This window comes from Papio anubis, chromosome 20 (assembly GCF_008728515.1).
Source record: "Papio anubis isolate 15944 chromosome 20, Panubis1.0, whole genome shotgun sequence".
Classification (NCBI taxonomy): domain Eukaryota; kingdom Metazoa; phylum Chordata; class Mammalia; order Primates; family Cercopithecidae; genus Papio; species Papio anubis.
In genome coordinates, this window is record NC_044995.1 from 14,887,124 (window position 1) to 14,911,602 (window position 24,479).

Consider the following 24,479-nt stretch of genomic DNA (forward strand, 5'->3'; position numbering starts at 1 on the left):
GAGGCGCTGGACGGGGGGAGCAGATAAGGGCGGGACAAAGTGGCAGAGGCGGGACCTTAGCAGAAGGTAGTTCAGCTCTGCCTTCTAGTGTCGGAGTCTGTTCGCTCAGCCGTTAGTCTAACTTTGCCAATTTAGATTTACCTGCCCTGCTGCTGACCTGTGTAGCTTTAGGTGGTCCATTTGCCCTCTCAGGGCTTGTCTCACCATTAAAAAAAAAAAAAAGAGGGAGATCCCCATTTGCCCATTTAAAGTCGCTGCTCTGGTTCATGGCGCATCACATGCTCTAACAAATATTTTTTGAGTCCCTGCTCAGTGCCAGGCACAGGTACATATTATTGGGACATTTATCATGTGGCTGTTCCCGTAGTGCTACATGCATGATCTCATTTAATCCTTACAAGGCCCAACAAATAAATAACATGTAGTCCAATAAAATTATGTTAACTTGTTGCACGAAGGAAACACTGAAATGTGTGTAGCTATTTTCTTATGTTGGAAAGACTTTGAGAATTTAAAACATCAGAGCAAATATTAGAATTTTCCCCCACACTGATACTGTGGCTGCAAAATGTGTTAATTACTAATAAGCCAATACTCATATCTATTAGAAAAATTAAAACCAACCATGCTTCTAGCATAAGATCGTATATTTAAATCAGAGTTTTACATTCATGTAGACTGTTGTTGAAACCTATCACATACTGTTTCTAAAACTGAGAAAATATTTTCATTATCTCAATTATTTTTCCAGAACCAGCACATACGTATTTGCATATGTATTCAAAGTGGGTAATATATGCATGTCTAACTAGAAATCTCCATGTACTTGGGTAATTTATATTCACTTTTTATAATTTAATTAATTATTATTTAATTTTTTTTGGAGATGGCGTCTTGCTCTGTCGCCCAGGCCAGAGTGCAATGATGTGATCTTGGTTCACTGCAACCTCCGCCTCCCAGGTTCAAGCGATTCTCTGGTCTCAGGCTCCCAGGTAGCTGGGATTACAGGTGCTTGCCACCACACCTGGCTAATTTTTGTATTTTTATAGAGACTGTTTTTCATCGTGTTGACCAGGCTGGTCTAGAACTCCTGACCTCAGGTGATCCAGGCCTCCCAAAGTGCTGGGATGACAGGTGTGAGCCACTGTGCGTGGCCCCCACTTTTAATAATTTCTAATGTCAGTTCTGAATCATTTACACATAATTCATTTGAGCCATTTCATTAATTTTTTTTTTTTTTTTTTGAGACGGAGTCTTGCTCTGTCGCCCAGGCTGGAGTATAGTGGCCGGACCTCAGCTCACTGCAAGCTCCACCTCCCGGGTTTACGCCATTCTCCTGCCTCAGCCTCCTGAGTAGCTGGGACTACAGGCGCCCGCCACCTCGCCCGGCTAGTTTTTTGTATTTTTTTTTAGTAGAGACGGGGTTTCACCGCGTTAGCCAGGATGGTCTCGATCTCCTGACCTCGTGATCCGCCGGTCTCGGCCTCCCAAAGTGCTGGGATTATAGGCTTGAGCCACCGCGCCCGGCCTTTTTTTTTTTTTTTAAAGCTCTCCAGAGGAACTCTGGAGTGCCTGACCAAGGGAAGAGACGGTGAATACAAGATTTTGGGAAGAGTGAAGTAAAATTTATATAAAGCAGAGTTTTGATGGACATAAGGCAAAGCAGGCATGTATTTATGCAATGGAGTTAACATCATGCCTGGGCTAGGAGCAGACCCATGATTCTGTTTCCTTGGACATTAGAAAGTTTAGATAAATGTACAATGTCGTTTCCAAAAACCACTTCTCTGAAGCTCTCACCCGAGTTAGAGATCATGATTGCTTCTCTGTGTCAAAGTGACTTAGACTTTCCAGGTAAGAATGAGAGGTCCCATTCTCACTATTGTTATGATTTTAAAGAGCAAAATTCTGGCAGTCTGTGATTTTAGAGAACACAGTTTCTCAGCACTGTGTCCCTGGTGTTAATTTTTGTACGTTAGTTTTTACAGGTTCATAATTTGACAACTCTGTGAGGTGGTTATAGACCAGTCAACTGAGCCTTAGAGTCAAGTCATTTGTCCAGGGTCACATAAGGTTAAAGCCTGAGCTCGAATTTGAAGCCACAGCTGAAGATGCTCACGCTCTTTCAATAAATTTTTTTTTTTTTTTTTTTTTTTTTTTTAGACAGAGTCTTGCTCTGTCGCCTAGGCTGGAGTGCAGTGGCGTGATCTCAGCTCACTGCAAGCTCTGCCTCCTGGTTTCATGCCATTCTTCTGCCTCAGCCTCCCTAGTAGCTGGCACCACAGGCGCCTGCCACCATGCCCGGTTAATTTTTTGTATTTTTAGTAGAGACGGGGTTTCACCGTGTTAGCCAGGATGGTCTTGATCTCCTGACCTTGTGATCCACCCACCTCGGCCTCTCAAAGTGCGGGGATTACAGGTGTGAGCCACCGCACCCGGCCTCAATAAACTCTTTAAACACAGTTTTAAAAATGGGTTGAGGCTGTAGTACCTACAAACAGTGGGATATCATTCAGCACTAAAAAGAAATGAGCTGGTCGGGAGCAGTGGTTTACGCCTGTAATCCCAGCACTTTCGGAGACTGAGACGGGTGGATTGCCTGAGCTTAGGAGTTCTTGAACAGCCTGGGTGACACGGTGAAACCCTGTCTCCACTAAAATACAAAAAATCAGCCAGGCGTGGCGGCCTGTGCCTGCAGTCCCAGCTACTCCAGAAACTGAGGCAGAAGAATCACTTAAACCCGGGAGGCGGAGGTTGCAGTGAGCTGAGATCACGCCACGGCACTGCAGCCTGGGTGACAGAGTGAGACTCCATTTCAAAAAAAAAAAAAAAAAAAAAAAAAAAAGAAAGAAAAAAGAAAAAAAAGAAGCTATTAAGCCATGAAATGATATGGTGGATTTGGGAGGCCGAGGTGGGCAGATCACTTGAGGTCAGGAGTTAGAGACCATCCTGGCCAACATGATGAAATCCCATCTCTACTAAAAGATACAAAAATTAGCTAGGTGTGGTGGTGCATGCCTGAAATCCCGGCTACTCAGGAAGATGAGGCACGAGAATTGCTTGAACCTGGGAGGCAGAGGTTGCAGTGAGCCAAGTACACTGTACTCCAGAGCAGGACCCTGTCCGCCTCCCCTCCCCACCACCCCGCCAAAAAAAAGATATGGTGGAACCTCAAATGCTTCACTAACTGAAAGAAGCCAATCCAAATGTATGATTCCAACTATATGACATTCTGGAAACAGGCAAAATTGTGATGACAATAAAAAGATAAAATGGTAATTGGTTGTCGGGTTGGAGGGATGGAGGGATGAATGGGTGTTATTTAGGGCAATTAAAGTATTCTCTATGAAACTGTAATGGTGGCTACGTGTCATTACATATATGCCAAAACTTGCAGAACATACAACAAGAGTGAACACTGATGTACACTGCGGACTTTGGGTGATAAATATTGTGTTCCTTGATTGTAGCAAAGGTACCACTCTGGTGTGGAATGTTGATAGAAAGGGAGGCCATCCCTGTGTGTCGGCATGGGGAATATGGAAATTCTGTACTTTCCACTAAATTTTGCTATGAACATATGATATATATATATATACACACACACACACATAGGTATATGTACTCCACACATATAAACACACACACATATATGAGAGACAGTCTTGCTCTGTCACCCAGGCTGGAGTGCGGTGGTGTAATCATGGCTCACTGCATCCTTGACCTCCTGGGCTCAAGCTGTTCTCCCACCTCAGCCTCCTGAGTAGCTGGGACTACAAGTGCACGCCACCATGCCTGGCTAAGTTTTGTATTTTTTGCAGAGAGGGGTTTCGCCACGTTGCCCACACTGGTCTCGAACTCCTGAGCTCAAGCAATCCTCCCACTTTGGCCTCCCAAAGTTCTGCGATTAGAGGTATGAGCCACTGCATCTGGCCCCCGTTGTTTTTAATAAAGTTTTTTTTTTTTTTGGTTGGGTACGGTGGCTCACAACTCTAATCCTAATATAACAACAAGAAACAAAAATACACACACACAAACAAAACAACTCTAATCCCAGCACTTTGGGAGGCTGAGGCAGGAGGATCGCTTGAGCTCAGACATTCAAGACCAGCCTGGGCAACATAGTGAGACACTGTCTCTACAAAAAATAAAAATTAGCCTCACATAGAGGTGTATGCCTGTAGTCGCAGCTACTCAGGAGGTTGAGGCTGGAGGGTCACTTGAGCCTGGGAGGTTGAGGCTGCAGTGAGCCATGACTGTGCCACTGTACTCCAGCCTGGGTGACAGAGACTGTCTTAGAAAAAATGGTTTGAGGTCAGAAAGTTCATATTTTGATGAGTAGAGGGGCAGCATTGGAGTGTGTTAACTCAGGAGGAAAAAAACAATTCCTAAGGAATCAGACAGAATGTATTTTACTCAGTCATTTATTCTGAGCTCCCAGGGAGGAGCTGCAGGCAAGCCCTCTGATCTGAGAGTGCTTATTCTCTGAGGGGGAGACCTAGATAGACATAGATAGGTACAGCTCAGGGTGATCAGGGCTATGAAGTAGGGACCAGTGGCCTCTTGGGAACATAGGGAACTCTCCCTGAGAGGCTTAACATATTATTTTGAGTTGGATGAAAAGGATGAACCTTGCTTTTGTGAAGAGTTCAGGATCTTGTGAAGGCCCATGCAGGGTAGGGGTTATAGGACTGTATTTATGCAAACGTGTCAGGGCTGCAAAGCCAGCTACGCAATGGAACAGGGGTGCAGAATGAGGCCTATGTGGACCAAGCAATGAGGGTCTACGTATAGGCTGGATGGGGATAAGTGTATGATGTCAGTTCAATGTTGGACTAGAATTGAGGTCAGGAATGGAGCAAGTTAACATAGGGCTGAAGTGAAAGGAGCATGGACTCCCAAAGGGCAGAATGTGAAATAAGCTCCTGAAATAAAACCTGGGTGGCTGTGGGGAGGAGTCTTGTGAGGAGAGAGAGCAACAGGGACGGTGTTTCATATTTGGGACTTCATTGGTTAAGTCTGCAGAGTGCCAAGAGGGTACACAAAGAAGGCTTAGGAGGGAGACGATTTACTCAGTACTTTATTGGACCATGGCAATACCTTTCCCTGCCTGGCACTGGGAAGTGGGAAAGGGGGCAATATAGGAAACAGTGCTCACAGTCTATTATCTGTAATCTCTCAGAGCTGAGAAGAGGCCAGGAGCCTACTGGCTCCCTACAACCACAGGTGAAGAGTGCTGCACTTGAACAGGCAACAGCTTAGAAGCATGAGCAACTCTTAAATCTGCCCCTTTCCCTAAGACTGACATCTGCAGAAGCTCTGGCCCTTTCCCTCGGGCACTAATGGGGGACCCTAACAATTTGAAAGACAAAGTTGGCCTGGCCAGTGGTGTGAAAAGCCTTGCCCAGGCCAGGTACTGAAGGAGAGGTGGACTGCAGAGAAATGAGAAGGGCCTGTGAAGAGGGGCCTGCTCTCTAGTCTACTCCTTCCCACAATCTCCATCACTTCCTCTTTTCCTCCCCTTTTCATGCCATCCTTTAACCCCAAATTATACTTTCTCTTTTACCCTTCTCAGCTGTGTGACCTTGGTGTACAGAGGACCCTTGGTCAGTGCTGAGTAGCAGAGTCTCAACCATGTTGCATGTTCCAGTGCTTCCTTTCTCTGTGACTTTGTGGCCTTGGTCATATGTCACTAGGAAAGCATGGGACACCAAGTCTTAGGCAGGTCTATTAAGGAGCAATCATATGTCTAAGTTGTAGCTAAGGGGAGTGAAGACGACTTTGGTCTCCTGATATCTCAGTACCTCCTGAGAAGCGCTGCAGGTTACTCTGTAATCTATTAGGGAGAAGAAGAAACCCATCCTCTCAAAATCCCAAACAAGAAAGAACAAGTTGTAATTGGATGTCATCACCATCAATCATCTTGAGTAAAACAAGGGGTGTAGATAACATCAGGAAAAAGAATCAGTGATCAAGCACAACCCTTGAGCCCCTTCTAAGGGTGGGAAGGGGGTCTCCAGGTCTTCACATCTTTCGAATAGCTCAACCGGTTTTCCTGTGTACGGAATGGTTCAAGAAGGACTTGATACCAGAGGACTAAGAAACAGATGCAGGTAAGATCTTATTCTTCATATATCCTTGAGGAGAAAAAATAAAAGACTTTTTTGAAAAACTCTTGACTTGTATCTGTCTTCTGGAGTCCTGATTGGGGAAAGGAGTGGTGTATCTTTCACTCTATGCTTTTATTTATTTATTTTATAGACACGGTCTCCCTGTGTTACTCAGGCCGGTCTCAAACTCCTGGGCTCAAGTGATCCTCGGGCTTCAGCCTCCCAAAGTGCTGGGATTACAGGTGTGAACTACCACATCTGGCCCAATGCTTTATAAACATTATTAACTAATTTGGAGCCTGGCAAAGAGAAGGAACACTCCTCTAATCTCTGCCTAGAAATTTCCCCTAAAACGCTTGGGCAAGTCACTTTACCTCTTTAAGCTTGTTTCTTCACTTGTAAAATGGGAACATCATGCATAGCTTCCAGGGTTGCTGTGAGGATATGTGAATCAAATAGAGTGGGTGCTCAATAAATGGTAGTAAGTGTTTCTTAACCTTTTATGGATCCTTCGAAACTTAGACACATGAACCTCCCTAGTTGAGGAAAAACTTGTGATAAAGACTAACTTGATTCTTTCTCTTCTGGTTAGCCTCAATTTCCCCATCCGGAAAATGTCATGTTAGATTAGTATCAAGTTGGTATTCCATTGGCCAAAGCTAGCCTGAAAATATGTTTTATTTGGCACGTATAGAATTTAAAGAAGAAAACTGAGCCAACATTTGAAAATTAAGATGTTTTACATGGAAATCTAGTTTTCCGGTTTCTCTTGAAAAAATCAGAAGATGAAGCAACACTGAGTCCACATTCCCACCTGGCAGTAATCTGCTAGGGCCAAATGGAGGCTGCTCCTTAGTCAGGGCATCCGTTCTCAGTTTGCCAGGGTCCATCTGGCCTTCTTTACTCATTTATTTGATCTGCTCAGCCCTGTAGGCATTTCGATTTGTAGCCCCTCTAGACAGCTGGAAACTGTCTATGCCTGGCACAGAACTAGAAATTAATCAGTGAATCCCCCGCTATTTCTTTACATCATTTTTTCTTATTTGGACAAAGAAAAAAATCCAAGTTTGTGTTTATCTATGGTAGCTATTGGATAACTGATTTTTCACTTTGAGAAGTGAATTGAACAAGTCCTTTCTGTCAGTCCGGATAGACTAGGTTAGGCTGTGGTAACAATCCCCAAATCTCAGTGGCTTAAAACAACAAAGGTTTATTTCTTGCTTACTCACACAAACCTAGACACAAAATGAAAACACTCTACTGTTTTCACATGCATGGAGACAGACATGAGTGCATAGGTACGTACAGAATCATGGAATCCTGGGATGTAAACTCATGCAAACACGTTTATAGATACTGGTCAGCCTAAATAGCACAACTCTCTCTTTATTGGGGATTTCAAGAGATCCCAGGACCCAAGAAGGGTACAAGAATGTCCACCGTCAGCCAAGGAAATGCCCCCACTACCAAAGGAACTGAAAACTAATGAAGCACCTGAAAGCTTAAACAAACAAACAAAAAAGCCCGAAGCTTGTACTACATTAAATTCCATGCATAAATCCCTAAGTAAAACACTAAATATACAGTGCCAGCAGGCTGTCACCTCCCTGCCACAGCAAGGCAGCCTCCATCTCCAGGTTTCTAGCTCAGGAGGGAGATGGACCCCAGACGGCCAATATGCAGAGCAACGGAGGGGGCTGGGCTGGGTCGAAGACAGGGGCCAACAGGCTGGAATCCTCTTCCTCCAGCAGGAGCTATAGGCAAGAAGGAACAGGCAGGATCAGGTCACATCCGTTTTTCCTCCTAGCAACCCCCTCTTTTTACCGAATCCAATCCAGGCCTCATCATTGTTCTCCTGGATGATTTCACAGACCTCCTTGCTAATTTTTCCACCTCTAGTCTTGCCTCCTCCAAACCCTTCATCAAAGCCATCTACTTGTCTTTCTAAAGCTCAGGGTCTCTGAGTTTGTCCTTGCTTAGTTCAGAAATGTTCCCTGGCTCCCCTTCATGTACAGTTGCTGGTCTAGACACCTAAGCCTGGCATGCCGGGTCTCCAATATCAGAAGCCTCTCCAGCCTCCTTTCCCTCTGTTCTAGCAGTTGCTCCAAGCCAGTTTGTCCGATTCACTATTTGGACAGGAGAATTCGCAGCTTTCCCTGTCTGTCCCCCTAGGTGTTTCTCACTCTTCAAGGTTCCTCCAGTCTTCTCCAGGTTTGTCACTGAGCCTTGTGAAGGCATCCAACTAGAACGGAAGCTCCTTGAAGGCACTTATCAGACCTCCTCCCAGGCCAGACCCCACTCCAGACTTCAGCAGGCAGCCTGGGTCCAGAGACAGAGTGTTGGGTTCCCTACCACTGTCTTGCTATATGCCCTTAGGCAAGTCCCTGCCTTTCTCAGGGCCCCACTTTCCTTGATATCAAGAAATTTGCTGTCAAGTGCCAAACTGATAAAATTGATTCACTGAATAACTCTCAACTGCAATCCCAGGGGCCACGCTGAGGAGCTTGGGGTCCTGGGCCTGAAGACGTTCAACCTGCTGACCCCCTCATCTCCTTGGTTAGTCCCTGTGTACTTCAGTGACCTCCATTTCCCAGCCATCCCTATCCCATCCTCTCCTTTCATGGAACACATTACCTGGTGGGCCACAGGGGTGAAGCAGGGAGATCCAGGCAGGGTTAGGGGGCACAGAAGGGGTCACACGAGGAGCCTGGGATGAATCTTTCAGCCCCACGAGGGCTTCAGCTGCCTCTTGCTGCAGCTGCCGCTCTGAGGGGGCAGATGTCCGGGCTAGGTGAGAGGCTCCAGAGGCCTGCAAGGGAAAGGGAGACAAGCAGACTGGGAACCCCACCTTCTGCCTACCCTCTAAGTGTTCCTCAGCCCCTGCTTCCTTCAGTTTCCTGCTTTTCCCTTCCCCAGGCTCAACCTCCTCCCAGGACCCTAGATCCCACTTCTTTCCCAGGACCTGTGGCTGTAGCTGAAGAGGGTCTGGGGTGCCACAGGGCTGGAGTATCAGAGTTGAGTGTCTAGAAACAAGGAGAGAAGATGCCAGGGTGATTAAACACATGAACAGACATGCACACATTGAAAGAGGGGCAGGGTTTTGCCATGTTTTTATCTGGGAATCTGAGAGCCTGCTGGGCCATTAAGCTGTGTCTTGATTTATTTTGTTTTCAGTAAAGTAAAAATCCTTGCCAGCTTTTTCCTCCCAGGGCTACTGTGAGGATTATGGGAAATCACTGGTGTCTTTTTTTCTTTTTTTTTTTTTGAGACAAGGTCTTGCTCTGTCACCTAGGCTGGAGTGCAGTGGCGGTGTGATCATAGCTCACCATAAGCTTGAATTCCTGGGCCTACACCATCTTCCCACCTCAGCCTCCTAAGTAGCTAGGAAAACAGGTGTGTACCACCATTCCTGGCTGTTTTAATTTTTTGGTAGAGACGAGGTCTCACTCAGGTGGTCTCAAACTCTTGGTGCGCCCCCATATCAGCAGGCAATCTTACCCCATCAAATCTGTCTAAGCAGATATAACAGCTACCATTAAAGGGTCTATTCCATACATTATTGCTAATTCTTTTGTTTGTTTGTTTGTTTTTTGAGATGGAGTCTTGCTCTGTCGCCCACCCTGGAGTGCAGGTGGCAATCTCAGCTCACTATAAGCTCCAACTCCCGGGTTCACGCTATTCTCCTGCCTCAGCCTCCCGAGCAGCTGGGACTACAGGCACCCGCCACCACGCCTGGCTAATTTTTTGTATTTTTAGTAGAGACAGGGTTTCATCGTGTTAGCCACGATGGTCTGGATCTCCTGACCTCGTGATCTGCCCACCTCAGCCTCCCAAAGTGCTGGGATTACAGGCTTGAGCCACCGAGCCCGGTCCATTACTGCTAATTCTTACAACAACCAGAGAGGTAAGTAATAGTGTCTCCAATTTACTGATAGAAAAACAGGCTCAGAGAGGTAAAGATAATTGTCCAAAGCATCACAGCTAGGAAATGGCAGTACTAGGAGAGCTCTGCCTTGCCTATTAGTCAGAAACCTTTTCATCTTTATTATCCACTGTGGTTGGACACCAGCACTGTGGTTGGACACAGCACAGGCTTAGGCTCATGATACACATCCTTCTCTCCCTACTCACGTGCGGGGTTGGCTAGGGGGCCCTTGGGGCTCTCCAGAAAGAGGAGCTGTCAGTACTGGGTGAGATCCTGGGCAGGTGGTGAAGGGCCCATGAGTGGGCAGCTGGAGGGAGGTGCCAGGGTCAAAGCCTAATGACAATAAAAGAATGCAGAGTGTATAGGGGTCACGGTCATAGTTTCTTTCCTCCCTCTCCCCATGTGTGCTTTCTTCCTCTTCCCTCTCCAATATGTGGCAGATTGGCACTCAAATATCTGTTGAATGAATGTTGAATTATCATCTTACCAGGGAAGGGAGGCAGGGAGAGAGCAGGTTCTTGGTACAGCAAGCGGCACACCACTGGTGGTGGCATGGAGAGGCCTGGAGGCAGCCAGTGTCCAGGAACCCAAGGGCCAGGAGGCACCGGAGTCCAGGACAAGGGCAAGGCTTCCGGGGGACGGCTGAGCAGCAGAGGCCCACAGGAGTTCTGTAGGGGCAGAGGGCACACGCTGGAGTTGGGTACAAGGCTAAAGAAGGATTGAGTGTATTCTGGGATGCGGGCAGAACCCCAAAACTTTAGAGCTGGGAGGCCCTCATTTTCCCCTCATTTTGCCTAGAGAAGAGCAGTGATTTGACCAGATTACACAGCAAACCAGGGCTGGGGCTAGAACCCAGGTGTTGAGGGCACAGAAGAAAGGGTCTGGGTAGGAACTAGGGTGGGGGATACTTTCTCAGGCCCCAGCCTCTCCTTACCTTCCCAGGAGGTGTTGGTGCCAGCAGGACTGCCCCATGGGGGGTCTGAGGCTGGGGTGCTATGTTCTCCTTTCCAGCTGTGAAGGACCAGGGAGAGCTCTAATAAGCCCTTTCTCCTGACTCCTATCCTACCCCAACCCCAGACAGTTCTCATCTTCCCCATCTAGCCCTTTTTTTTTTTTTTTTGAGATGGAGTCTTGCTCTGTTGCCCAGGCTGGAGTGCAGTGGCGCGATCTTGGTTCACTACAACTTCCACCTCCCAGGTTCGAGTGATTCTCCTGCTTCAGCCTTCTGAGCAGCTGGGACTACAGGCGTGCGCCACCAAGCCCAGCTAAGTTTTCTATTTTTTTTTTTTTTTTTTTGAGACGGAGTCTTGCTCTGTGCCCAGACTGGAGTGCAGTGGCCAGATCTCAGCTCACTGCAAGCTCTGCCTCCCGGGTTTACGCCATTCTCCTGCCTCAGCCTCCCGAGTAGCTGGGATTACAGGCGCCTGCCACCTCGCCTGGCTAGTTTTTTTTTATTTTTTATTTTTTAGTAGAGATGGGGTTTCACCGGGTTAGCCAGGATAGTCTCGATCTCCCAACCTCGTGATCCGCCCGTCTCGGCCTCCCAAAGTGCTGGGATTACAGGCTTGAGCCACCGCGCCCGGCCCAAGTTTTGTATTTTTAGTAGAGACGGGGTTTCACCATATTGGCCAGGATGGTCTCGATCTCTTGACCTCGTGGTCTGCCTGCCTTAGCCTCCCAAAGTGCTGGGATTACAGGCGTGAGCCACTGCGCCTGGCCTCTAGCCCATTTTTGACACACAGAACTTGCTGCAGAACTTCTCTCAATGCTGGGACAGCCGAGGCTGAGGGAGTAGAAACCCTTAGTTCAAGGTCGCACACCAATTCAGCAGCAGGGCTGGGCCTCTTTTCCCCACATCTGCCTCCTACACCCAAACCCCTGCCCCGTCGCTGGTCAGAGACACTCACAGGGGACCTGTGGTCGAGCGGTTGCCTTTCTGAAGTGGTTGGGAGCTTTGGGAGAGGCTTCCCCTCTCCTCATCAGGTGCTTCTTTAGCTGCGCCTCCTGCTGCCTACGCAAGGCCACCTGGGCAGCCATGACCCTGCGGCGCTCCCTAAAAGTGGGGAGTTGCGAGTCAAAGGTCAGCCACTCTTTGGAGGAGGCCCATCCTCCTCCCCTCCCAGACCTCATACTCACAGGATGAGGACACATTTGTGACACTCGCAAGCCTGGAAGAGGCAGAGGCGCTTGTGGCCCTTGAGGTGGGCGGTGACACCGTGGTTGCGGCAGCGGGCGCAGGTTGGAGAGCGGCTGATGGCTCTCCTGGGGATGAGCTCTGTGCCCTGGGGGTCTCTGGTCTCATTCTGGGGGGCAGAGTCTGACGGGCAGTGGTAGCCAGCAGGCATGTCACTGGGTTCCATGGATCTAGGGGCAGGAGTGGAGGGTGAGCATAGCCAGGTGGGCCCGCCCCTAACAACCCTCCTGCCTGGGAGACCACACCTGCAGGTCTCCATTCTGCCCCTCTTTAGACCCCGCCCTGATCCTGGCTTCTTCCCCGGCTTTCTCCCCTCTTTACCCCATGACCTTTCTCAGGTATCTTCCTTCTTCAGAAACCCCTCTCCTCTTCCTCTTTTTTTTTTTTTTTTGAGATGGAGTCTCACTCTGTCTCCCAGGCTGGAGTGCCATGGCACCATCATCTTGGCTCGCTGCAACCTCCACCACCCAGGTTCAAGCGATTCTCCTGCCTCAGCCTCCTAAGTAGCTGGGATTACAGGCATGAGCCACCATGCCCGGCTATTTTTTTCTTTTTTTTGTATGTTTAGTAGAGATGGTGTTTCACCATGTCGGCCAGGCTGGTCTTGAATTCCTGGCCTCAAGTGATCTGCCTCTCGGCCTCCCAAAGTGCTGGAATTACAGCCACTACACTCTCCTCCCCCTTTTTTAAATTAAAAATTTTTTAGGCCGGGAGCAGTGGCTCAAGCCTGTAATCCCAGCACTTTGGGAGGCTGAGGCAGGCGGATCACGAGGTCAGGAGATCGAGATCATCCTGGTTAACACGGTGAAACCCCGTCTCTACTAAAAATACAAATAATTAGCTGGGCGTGGCAGTGGGCACCTGTAGTCCCAGCTACTTGGGAGGCTGAGGCAGGAGAATGGCATGAACCCGGGAGGCAGAGCTGGCAGTGAGCCGTGATCGTGCCACTGCACTCTAGCCTCAGTGACAGAGCAAGACTCCGTGTCAAAAAAAATTTATTTTAAAAAATTGTTTATTTTTATTTTCATAGAGACAAGGTCTCACTATGTTTCCCAGGCTGGTCTCGAACTCCTGGGCTCAAGCGATCCTCCTGCCTTGGCCTCACACAGTGCTAGGATCACAGGCATGAGCTGCCGTGCCTGGCCTTCTGTATTCTTTCAATTCAAACATTCTTTTCTTTCAGTCCAAACACCTTCCCACCCACACACACATCCCAGGTTCTGGCCTACTCATGTCCTCCCATACCGCTTTAGCAAGTACTACACCCCCTTTTCACAAGCACCCTGTTCCATCCCAACAGTGTTTCCTGGCATCCTCTTCAATAACACTCACCCCACTGTCATGCATTTATCCAATGCCTACCAGTAGTTTTATGCCCCTTTCAATTCTTAGTTCAATTTCAATTCTTAGTCTCATCTATGCCCTGCAAAGCAACTGCCTCCTTGCATTCCTTCAGTCTTTTGTTCTTGTACCCCTTTAAATCAGAACCCTCTCTTACACGCCCAATAATTTCGTTCTTCTCATGGATTCCCTGCTCCACTTTTTTTTTTTTTTTTTTTTATTGACAGGGTCTCGCTCTGTTGCCCAGGCTGGAGCGCAGTGGCCCGATCATGGCTCACTGCAGCCTGCACCTCCTGAGCTCAAGCAATCCTCCCGCCGCAGCCTCCCGAGTAGCTGGGACCACAGGCTGGAGCCACTGCGCTCGGCTCCCCTGTCCCACTTTCTTTTTTTTTGTTTTGAGATGGAGTCTTGCTCTGTAGCCCAGGCTGGAGTGCAGTGGTGTGATCCCGGCTCACTGCAACCTCCACCTCCTGGGTTCAAGCAATTCTCCTGCCTCAGCCTCCCAAGTATCTGGGATTACAGGCCTGGGCCACCATGCCCATCTAATTTTTGTATTTTTAGTAGAGCCAGGTTTCACCATGTTGGCCAGGCTGGTCTTGAATTCTTGACCTCAAGTGACCTGCCTGCTTCGGCCTCCCAAAGTGTTGGGATTACAGGTGTGAGCCACCACACCGGGCACCTGCCCCACTTTCAAGTTATTTTCCTTCATTCCTTCATTCATTCCACAAATGGTTACTGAGCCCCTGTCATGTGCTAGGCCCTGATCTGGGCCAAAAACCTTCTCCTCGGGGCACTAATGTCTCTCTTGCGCCCACACATTATTCAGGTTTTTGCGTAAACCCGTGCAGTTGCTGTGTCCAGCACTTCCTGCTCCTGTGCCCACTCCCAACAATTAATTTCATGCATTCCCCCCTCCCCCCTTCCTGTGCCCCAGGGAACGAGTGGAGCACTGGGAACGCGCCAAGGGGCCCGCGAGGCGGGGAAGGGGAGAGGGGGCGCGAGGGCGGGAGGGGCGCGAGGGGGAGGCGAGGGGATGCCTGGGGTAGGGAGTCCAGCTAAGAGGGAGGAGGACGGAAAGGCAGGAGGGGCCGTGTTCGTGCAGCTGGTTCACGGTTACCACAGCCTCCAATGGAGTCAGATTCAGTCAAGAAGACGCCAAGGACACTGCGAGAAAGTGGCCAGAGGAACGGCCAAGCTCGCGCTGCTTTTCTTGCCCTGTCTCACAAGGACCAATGAACTTCAAGCATCGCCTCTGTCCGCCCAGGCAGACGACCAATGCGGTTTGAGATCCTGAACTGATGTCCCGCCCCTTCCCTTCTGCCAGCTTCTTGGCGCGCAAGACTGTCAGTCCTGCCAATAGCGCTTCGAGTTGAGTCTCGCACCACCCCTGCCCCTCCCTCCGCGCGTCATGCCTGGCCAGACTGTCTTTCCTCTTTCAAGGCAGGTGGCCAATGGGGCGTCGAGTACCCCCTCTTGGACCGAGGCTGGCCCCGCCCCCCAGGAACGGCCCGCCTGGCCCCGCCCCCGGGGCGTTGACTAAGCCCGGTGTGCCCACGGGTAGCCTCGCTTCTGGCCTTCTCTTGCCTTCTACCTCAACTTCGCGAGTGGCTTGTTTTTGCTGCGTGGACGCCCGCGTTTTCTATTATTTCTCTTCCAGTGCCCCACAACTCCTGAGCTACCGTTCTTTTATGCGTTCTCTCCCAGCCCTGTGATTTCCCTGCTTGCTTAGCGGGCCCTCCTTCCTCAGATTGCACCCCTTTCCTTGTGTCTCCCAAGCTGCCTTTGTGTCGGTTGTGATTTTCCTAATCTCTGATTTTCCCTTTCTCTCGGACCTATTTTCTGCCGTGCTTCATTCCCTGATAGCCTGGCCCCTTCCCTGCTTCCTTCGCTAGGGACGCCTCTAGTTTTTCTGAATTTCCGGCTAGCTCCACCCTCCGCGTTCATCTTCCTCAATAGTTCACCCCTCTGGGGGCTTCTCTGTGTAATCGTCGCCTTCTCTGGGTATCTCTGTGAGCTCCTCCTCACGCCATCCCGCCATCTTCTCTGCCTTGGCCCCTTTTCTCTGTGCAGCCCGCTGTGTCCCTTTTTCCCCGCTCTGAGATCGACTCCTCTTCTCCCTGAGAACCCCGCCTTTGTGCCCCACTCCTCATTTTCCTACGCCTCCCTCTCTCTGCTGGTCCTCTGTCTCCCTGCAAGGTTCCATTCCATCAATTTGTTTGTCTTTTGTAGGGGTGGCATCCCCTCTTGACTACTGCTCCATCTTTTTTTTTTTTGCTTGAGAATTTCATTTCAGTCTTTTCTGGTTGCGTCTCCACTTGTACTCAGCTCGTTGAGTCCAGTTGTTCTGCATCTCAGGCTGGCGTGTGCCATCTTCTCTGATTGGCCTAGTCCCCGCCGCCGTGAGATCCTTTGTCAGCCTTCGTTTCTCTTACCTGTGTCCCAGCTTTTCTGTGGGTCTTAGCACCTTTCTTGGCCACAGATTTCTGGGTTACAGAGCATGTGTGTCTGAGGCATTGCAGACAGAAAAGGGTGGCCGACGTGACCTCTAGCTGGACTGCTGGGCAGGGGAGCTGTCCTAGATAAAATTGGAAAGGTTGGGTGGCGCTGATCTGGGGTGGGGTGGCGTCAGGGGAGGCTTAAAGGCCAGCTAAAGAGGATGAACTTGATCCTTTAGGTAGTGGAGAGAGAGTGAGAGGAAGTGGGTGTGGGAGGGAGGGATGGTGGTGGAGGAACAGGGTAACTAACAATTATAAAGAGCTTAGCATTTGCCTAACACTTATGATAATAATTTTATTGATCTTCACAATGACCCTATGAGATGTATTATACTCCATTTTATAAACAAGGTAGTAGGCTCTGAGTTCAACAAATTGGACAGCTAGTAAGGGAAGGGGTAAAGATTCCAACCTGGGTCTCCGAGGCCAAGGTGTATGATCGTTGTACCCCTCCTACGCTGTTATTTTCCACCAATTCCCCACTTTCATTCCCTAACCTTCTTATAGGCAGTTCTCATTCTGAAGTGGTTAATAATATGTATCTTTTGGTTTATGTGTGTGTTCTCCCAGGATGCGTGTAGTGTTTTTTTTTTGTTTTTTTTTTTTTAAAGAGATGGGGTTTTCCCATATTGGCCAGTCTGGCCCCAAACTCCTGGCCTGAAGTGAACTGCCTGCCTCGGCCTCCCAAAGTGCTGGGATCACAGGCAACCACCACAACCACCACACCCAACCTGTGTTTGAGTTTTTAATTTATGCAAGTGATACTGTGTTATCTACTATTTAAAATAATCAACATTCTGCTTTTACAATCTATCCATGTATACACTCTGTCATTCTGTCATCATGCGTACATTTTTTTTTTTTTTAAGATGGAGTTTCACTCTTACTGCCCAGGCTGGGGTGCGATGGTGTGATCTCGGCTCACTGCACCCTCCACCTCCCTGGTTCAAGTGATTCTCCTGCTGCCACAGCCTCTTGAGTAGCTGGGATTACAGGCTCCAACCACCACACTCGACTAATTTTTGTATTTTTAGTAGAGTTGGGGTTTTGCCATGTTGACCAGGCTGGTCTTGAACTCCTGACCTCAAGTGATCGGCCCGCCTCAGCCTCCCAAAGTGCTGGGATTACAGGCGTGAGCCACTGCATCCTGCCTTACATCCTGTGTACGTCTAATCAACTGCTTCCAACTCCTGTGTGATATTCCATAGTGTACATCCCCAGCATGTTTTGCATTCACTTGGTCTCAGAGAGGGAAGCTCCCATTGTCTCAACCTACCATCACCACAATAATGCTGCATTCACTGGGCACGGGAGCTCATGCCTATAATCCCAGCACTTTGGGAGGCCTAGGTGGGTGGATTGCTTGAGCCCAGGAGTTTGATAACAGCTGGGGCAACATGGAAAAACCCCATCTCTACAAAGCTAGGTGTGTTGGCGCACACCTGTGGTCCCAGCTATTTGGGTGGCTGATGTGAGAGGATTGCTTGAGCCTGGCAGGTGGGTGCTGCAGTGAGCACAACTGCCCTCCACCTTGGGCAACAGAGCGAGACCCTGTCTCAGAAAAAAGAAAATGCTCCATTATTGTGCATGTTCCTTTGTAGATGAAAGTGGAAATTTTTGTAATACCTATGTAGGGTATACTAGAAATGGGTATTCATAAACCCAATTTGACCATGTAGTGTCAGACCCCTACAATGCTGCTTTGGGCCCGAGATCCTGGTCAGAACTCTCAGCTCCTGTGTTTCTCAGAGTCCAGAAATAGTGTCTTATTCCCCAACCCTCCACATAATCCCATGAGCAGCAGGGGCCAAGAATTGCTTTATCCCCACATTCCTGCCAACACTTGTCTTTTCCCAGCTTTCTGATCCTTAGCAGTATGATAGACGTACAACTTGATGGATTGCATTTCTCTGGTTATTGTTGGGTTTGTGCATTTCTTCACTTTGTTTGTTTGTTTTGTTTTGTTTTGTTTTGAGACAGAGTCTTGTTCTGTTGCCTGGGCTGGAGTGCAGTGGCATGATCTCGGCTCACTGCAACCTCCAGCTTCCGGGTTCAAGCGATCCTCCCGCCTTAGCCTCCATGGTAGCTGGGACTACAGGCATGCACCACCATGCCTGGCTAATTTTTGTATTTTTAGTAGAGACAGTGTTTCACCTTGTTGGCCAGGCTGGTCTCGAACTCCTGACCTTGTGATCTGAGGCTAAAGCGATCCTTGAACATTAGCCTCCTGAGTAGCTGGGACTACAGCCATGCTTGGCTAATTTTTAAACTTTTTTTTTTTGGTGTAGACAGGGTGTTGCCCAGGCTGGTCTCAAACTACTGACCTCGAGCAATCCTCCTGGCTCAGCCTCCCAAAACACTGGAATTACTGGCATGAGCCACTGTGTTGCCCAGGCTGGTCTTGAACTCCTGACCTCAAGGGATCCTCCTGGCTCAGCCTCCCAAAGCACTGGGATTAGAGGCATGAGCCACTGTGCCAGCTTGCATCGTCTCCCTTGATCAGATTTGCCAGGGAACTAACTCAATCTTTTCATAAAATGGATCTTTTTTGTAATGATGTTTGTTGTTGTTTACTATTTCATTGATTTCTGCTATCATCCTTATTTCCATTATTTTTTTGGGTAGGAGAGATTTGCTTTGTTGCTCCTTATACAATTTCTTGAACTAATTTGTGAGCATATTTATTTTTTAATGCTTCATATTTCCTGATACATGTATTTATTTATTTATTATTTTTTTATTTTTATTTTTTTTTTTTTTGAGACGGAGTCTCGCTCTGCCGCCCAGGCTGGAGTGCAGTGGCTGGATCTCAGCTCACTGCAAGCTCCGCCTCCCGGGTTGACGCCATTCTCCTGCCTCAGCCTTCCGAGTAGCTGGGACTACAGGCGCCCGCCACCGCGCCCGGCTAGTTTTTTGTATTTTTTAGTAGAGACGGGGTTTCACCATGTTAGCCAGGATGGTCTCGATCTCCTGACCTCGTGATCCGCCCGTCTCGGCCTCCCAAAGTGCTGGGATTACAGGCTTGAGCCACCGCGCCCGGCCGATACATGTATTTAAAAGTATAAATTTACTTCTAAATACTGCATTAGCTGCTGTGTCTCAAATTTTGATGTATATATTTTAAAAACCCTTTAATTTTGAAATGATTATTGGCTTACAGGAAGTTGCAAAAGTGGTACATAGATTCCCTTGAGTCCTTCCTCCAGCTTCCCTATAGGGGCATCTTATATAACCATAGTATACAAGCAAGAAATTGACATTTGTACAATACTGTTTGTACAATCTCTACTCACTGCAACCTCCATCCCCGGGGCTCAAGTGGTCCTCCCACCTCAGCCTCCCAAGTGGCTGGGACCACAGGTGCATGCCACCACGCCTGGCCAATTTTTGTATATTTTGTAAAGATGGCCTTTTGTCGTGATGCCTCGGCTGGTGTACAGTACTCTTTAGCTAGACTTCAGACCTTATTCAGTTTCCAGCAGATTTTACATGCACTTATGTGTGTGTATGTGTGTGTGTGTGTCTGTGTGTGTGTGTCTGTGTCTATGTCTGTGTGTGAATGTGTGTGTTATGTAGTATGTTTATTATTATTAAGTTCTAAATACTTTTTTTTCAAAAATAGAGTCCCTGTCTGTTGCCCAGGCTGGAGTGCAGTGGCGCGATCTTGGTTCACTGCAACCCCCGCCTCCTGGGTTCAAGCGATTCTCGTGCTTCAGCCCCCTGAGTAGCTGGCACTATAGGCTCGTGCCACCACCCCTGGCTAATTTATATTTTATAGTAGAGATGGGGTTTTACCATGTTGGCAGGCTGGTCTTGGACTCCTGACCTCAGGTGATCCGCCTGCCTCAGCCTCCCAAAGTGACGGGATTACAGGCTTGAGCCACCGCTCCTGACCTCAGTTCTAAATACTTTCAAATTTCCATATTGAACCAAGGGTTATTTAGTGATATGTTAACTTACACACACACACACACACACACACACACACACACACACACACACACACACACGAGTTTGAAGCATCTATTTGTTGCTCTGATCTCATTGCCTCTGGCTGGAGAACAGCCTGCATTATCAATAAGCCAGGATTCTCTGCTCAGCACCTTGTCCAATGGGAGGACGTAAGTGGGAGAGTGAGAGTCCTGCTTTGAGAAGCTAACATGGTGGGTGGTGCAGGTTAGACTGGAGGGCAGATAGTGGAGATGGGAAGACCTGTGATCCAGAAGGTCTGAGGGAGCCTATGTCCCAGAAGCTGACGCAATCAACTTTCTGCTCCAGAAACAGTGACCCAGAGACAGGTGGACAAAGAATCTGGGGATTGACAGGAACTGAGCTTGGGATCCAGACTGAAACTGATTTCAGACTGACCTCTAGCACCCAGGACCCAGACACAGGACCATGGGACCCCAGCATTTGAGACTTGTGCAGCTGTTCTGCCTTCTGGGGGCCATCTCCACTCTGCCTCGTATGTCCTGTGGGGCTGGATGCTATAAGACCCAGAAAGGTGGGAGGCTGGATTCATGTCACTGGTGGAAGGAGGGCTGGGTATCTAGGTTTCGCTGGGGACAGGACCTATGGGGACTGAACTCTTGGTTGGCAGTTCAAGGGCTCAGAAGGTGATGTGAGGGGCCAATGATTGGGAGAGCATTCTCTTTTTAGGGGTTGGAGCTCTTTTGTGCTATGAAGCAACAGCCTCAAGATTCAGAGCTGTTGCTTTCCATAACTGGAAGTGGCTTCTGATGAGGAACATGGTGTGTAAGCTGCAAGAGGGCTGCGAGGAGACGCTAGTGTTCATTGAGACAGGTGAAGCAGGTTAAGTTTGATCCATTTCCTTTTGCTTGCTCTTCTGACCCCCAGCTCTGCTCCCAGCACCCAGGGACTCTAGACTGGAATTCCACATAGTTACTAAATATATAAACAATTTTTTTTTTGAGATGGGGAGTCTTACTATGTTGCCCAGGCTGGTCTCAGACTCCTGAGCTCAAGTGATCTGCCCACCTTGGCCTCCCAAAGTGTCAGGATTACAGGCATGAGCCACTGTGCCTGGCCATTATTTATGTTCTGGATAATGTCAGACACTGGCAGAAGAGGAGCACAGCTCCACTGGTTGTGGTGTGGGCTGGATAAGTGGTAGAATGGAGGTGGACAGATCCTTGGAGGAGGGCACAAGGGAGAGAGGAGTGGGGGCGGGGGTGGTCCTGCACAGGAAGAATGAGGAGATCAAGATGGAGACCCCAGCATCTGAGCCCTGTGCAGCTGCACTGAGTGGACACGGCTTGGGGAGGGAGGCAAAGATTGTGACAGGCAGGGTGGGTGCAGAAAGAGCTAGGGAGAGGGAGGACTCTGGGTGAGGCCAGTGACACTGATCCGAGCTCTCTCAATCCTCTGCTCCTCAGGGACTGCAAGGGGAGTTGTGGGCTTTAAAGGCTGCAGCTCATCTTCGTCTTACCCCGCGCAAATCTCCTACCTTGTCTCCCCACCGGGAGTGTCCATTGCCTCCTACAGTCGCGTCTGCCGGTCTTATCTCTGCAACAACCTCACCAGTTTGGAGCCTTTTGTGAAACTCAAGGCCAGCGCTCCTAAGTCTATCATATCTGCTTCCCGTAGCTGCCCGACCTGTGTGGGCGAGCACACGAGGGATTGCCTCCCAAATTTTGTCACCACTGATTCTTGCCCCTTGGCTGCCTCTACGTGTTACAGTTCCACCTTAAAACTTCAGGCAGGTGAGAGGAAAGGAATTTTGTTTATCAAATGCCTACTCTGCCAGGTGCTGTCCAGCACCTTCACATCTCAGAGAGGCTGGTGGGATCCGGAGATGGGATTGGGGTTGCAAGGGACAGGGCGCATGAATTCCAAGGAAGAAGGGGAAGGTGCCTGGTGCCTAAGTCTCTGATGGGAGAGCAGGTGTTCTGGTTTGTGAGGGGCCTCTGGGAAGAAGGCAGGGATCTTTTATTTATTTATTTATTTATTTATTTATTTATTTATTTATTTATTTTGAGATGGAGTCTTGCTCTGTTGCCCAGGCTGCAGTGCAGTGGTCCGATCTCGGCTCACTGCAACCTCTGCCTCCCAGGTTCAAGTGATTCTCATACCCCAGCCTCCTAAGTAGCTGGGATTATAGGCATGTGCCACCATGCCTGGCTAATTTTTGTATTTTTAAGGGAGATGGGGTTTTGCCATGTTGGCCAGGCTAGTCTGGACCTCCTGGCCTCAAGTCCTCTAGTGATCCACCTGCCTCGGCCTCCCAAAGTGCTGGGATTATGGGGTGAGCCACTGCGCCTGGCTAAAGGCAGGGCTCTTGAGTCTTGAAAGTGTTCCTGACTTCTCCCTGTCTTCCTTACAGGGTTTCTCAATACCACCTTCCTCCTCATGGGCTGTGCTCGTGAACATAACCAGCTTTTAGCGGATTTTCATCATATTGGGAGCATCAAAGTGACCGAGGTCCTCAACATCTTAGAAAAGTCTCAGATTGTTGGTGCAGCATCCTCCAGGCAAGGTCCTGCTTGGGGTGTCCTCTTAGGCCTCCTGTTTGCCTTCAGGGACTGACCATCTAGCTGCACCCGACAAGCACCCAGACTCTTTCACATAACAAATAAAATAGCAGAGTTCCCTTTCTGCGTTGTCCTGTGGTCCATGAGAGTGCAGAGGTGAGGAAGGTGTGAGGAAGGCCAAGCATGTCCAGGGAGGTGGGGACCCAGGAAGAGGAGCCTGGCAAAGTGACAGTGTCCTGCCCAGCAGCTAGGGGAGCTGAAATATTCCTTTTCTCTTTCCCCTTCCTCTGGAGGCTTGAGCTTCAGTCTGGGTTCAGCTACTGATCAGGGTCTGATTTCCGAGACCCTGGCCAAATCTCTCCCTTTTTATGGGCCTCAGTTTCCTCCTCTTTAAAAGAAAGGGTCTTATGAGTTAGAGAAGAGTCTCCTCAGGCCAATATTTTTTTTCTTCCTTTTTTTGAGATAGGGGTCTGTCTCACTATGTTGCCTGGTCCGGTCTCGAATCTTTGGCCTCAAGTGATCCTCCTGCCTCAGCCTCCCCAGTAGCTGGGATTTCACATGGGAGCTACTGTGTTTGGCCACCAGGGTGATTATTATCTGGGATTACTTATTGAGTAGCTACTCTGTATGCCAGACACTGTGCTAGTATCTGTGCTAGTGTTTTACATACAGGATATCATTTACTCCTCACAAGACCTCAGTGAGGCAGCTTTTATCTCTATTTTGCAAAGAAGAAACTGGCTCTAGGAGGTGAAACCTGCTCAAAGTAGCATCTCCCTTACCTCTCCTGCAGATTTCTGTCCCTGCTGAGGGAATTTCGTTGAGAGTTTGGAGAACTGAGATTATTTTATCTGCTCAGTAGTTTTTTTTTTTTTTTTTTTTTTTGTAAGTTGGCAAATATGGAAGAGAGAAGAAAGAGCAGGGCTAGCGTGGTGGTTTTTCACCCGGAGTTCAGGTTCTGGGCTCCTAGGAAAGGAGAACAGTGTGATTCTTGTCTCTGGCCGTAAGGGGGCAGCAGATACACTCACCCTGCAACTTCATGCCTTTTAATGAGTGTGTGAGTGTGTGTGTGTGTGAGTTTGTGTGTTTAGGGGTGGGAAGTAGGGAATGGAGAGTCTCTGTGTCAGGCCATTTATGTGTGGAAACTCAGTTTATTTCTCTCTACTATCTTGTGAGGTTTAAAGGCGGTGACTTAGGGTACCTTTACCGTGGGTTAGGCATTTTCTGTGCATTACCTCATTCATCCTTACTACAACCTTATTAAATAGATGTCGTTGCTTCTGTGTTTGCATTTTACAGGCGAGGACACAGGCTTAACTCCTCAAGGCCACGAAGCCCACCTTTGTTAGTGGCTTGAGCAAGTGGGGTCTGAAGCACAGGTGGCCTGCACCTAGCCTCAGAAGTGGAACTGGCATGAGGTTTTGATTACCATGGACCTCCATGACCCCCATGACCAATCTAGGTTCTGGAAGGGATGGTTAGGAAGCCAGAATAGTCACAGCAAGTGGGACAGGGCTGGGTGGAGACCAGTGAGCCTATGACAAGAGGCCTTAGGTCACAGAGGGAGGTTTTAGTAGATGAGTTTCATCAGCAGGCTTCGCCCACCTCTTCCTAACATCTGACCAACTGGCCTGTTAGTTTTAGAAGGCTGAGCTGAGGCCTGGGTGGGCCAAGGTATACTTTCACAGATTGTCTTCAACCCACTAGCCAAGGTGGTTGAAGACATCAATGACCTTCAAAGGGAATTGACAAGTCAAAGGAAATGGTGTCCTAGGTGTCCCAAATGGATGGCTTAATCCTGATACCAGGGACAGGACATATTAACTACATACAAAGGGTTATATGTAACACAAATATTGGATATAGAGTGTGATTTAACAAACCCCAAGGACTCATCACCTAGCCCAAGATATGGAGCATCAG

The 24,479-nt window shown here is 48.7% G+C and overlaps 2 protein-coding genes across 14 annotated transcripts; one reads left to right on the forward strand and one right to left on the reverse strand.

Moving 5' to 3' along the window:
* Positions 1-7,478: 7,478 nt before the first annotated feature.
* On the reverse strand, positions 7,479-14,787 carry DMRTC2 (DMRT like family C2). 5 transcript variants are annotated; one of them, XM_031660291.1, is made up of 9 exons: positions 14,688-14,787; positions 12,172-12,399; positions 11,943-12,088; positions 10,970-11,046; positions 10,523-10,703; positions 10,242-10,368; positions 9,073-9,133; positions 8,745-8,919; positions 7,479-7,864 (listed from the first exon to the last, which is right to left on the reverse strand). In XM_031660291.1, the coding sequence occupies exons 2-9, from the start codon at positions 12,393-12,395 to the stop codon at positions 7,752-7,754; spliced, it is 1,104 nt and encodes a 367-aa protein (XP_031516151.1). In that variant the 5' UTR covers positions 12,396-12,399; positions 14,688-14,787; the 3' UTR covers positions 7,479-7,751. The 5 variants fall into 5 exon arrangements, with proteins under 5 accessions (XP_031516151.1, XP_031516150.1, XP_031516149.1 ...); XM_031660290.1 differs by having other exon boundaries at positions 8,745-9,133; XM_031660289.1 differs by lacking the exon at positions 14,688-14,787 and adding an exon at positions 12,551-12,605 and having other exon boundaries at positions 8,745-9,133.
* Positions 14,788-14,851: 64 nt separating this feature from the next.
* LYPD4 (LY6/PLAUR domain containing 4) lies at positions 14,852-22,680 on the forward strand. 9 transcript variants are annotated; one of them, XM_031660293.1, is made up of 5 exons: positions 14,853-14,938; positions 20,344-20,569; positions 20,725-20,877; positions 21,462-21,788; positions 22,409-22,680. In XM_031660293.1, exons 2-5 carry the CDS (start codon positions 20,464-20,466, stop codon positions 22,609-22,611), a joined length of 789 nt encoding a protein of 262 aa, XP_031516153.1. In that variant the 5' UTR covers positions 14,853-14,938; positions 20,344-20,463; the 3' UTR covers positions 22,612-22,680. The 9 variants fall into 9 exon arrangements, with proteins under 9 accessions (XP_031516159.1, XP_031516153.1, XP_031516154.1 ...); XM_031660294.1 differs by lacking the exon at positions 14,853-14,938 and adding an exon at positions 15,094-15,127; XM_031660297.1 differs by lacking the exon at positions 14,853-14,938 and adding an exon at positions 15,105-16,163 and having other exon boundaries at positions 20,344-20,530; positions 20,725-20,868; positions 22,409-22,678.
* Positions 22,681-24,479: the final 1,799 nt, after the last annotated feature.

Coding starts and splice junctions, on each gene's coding strand:
- DMRTC2 (XM_017952934.3), bottom strand. CDS start 12,488: ATGGAGACCTGCAGGTGTGGTCTCCCAGGCAGGAGGGTTGTTAGGGGC. Junction 10,704..10,969: donor CACCAACACCTCCTGGGAAG/GTAAGGAGAGGC, acceptor CTGCCCCTACAG/AACTCCTGTGGGCCTCTGCT. Junction 7,865..8,744: donor TCACCCCTGTGGCCCACCAG/GTAATGTGTTCC, acceptor TCTTGCCTATAG/CTCCTGCTGGAGGAAGAGGA.
- LYPD4 (XM_031660293.1), top strand. CDS start 20,464: ATGGGACCCCAGCATTTGAGACTTGTGCAGCTGTTCTGCCTTCTGGGG. Junction 20,570..20,724: donor ATGCTATAAGACCCAGAAAG/GTGGGAGGCTGG, acceptor TTCTCTTTTTAG/GGGTTGGAGCTCTTTTGTGC. Junction 20,878..21,461: donor CATTGAGACAGGTGAAGCAG/GTTAAGTTTGAT, acceptor TCTGCTCCTCAG/GGACTGCAAGGGGAGTTGTG.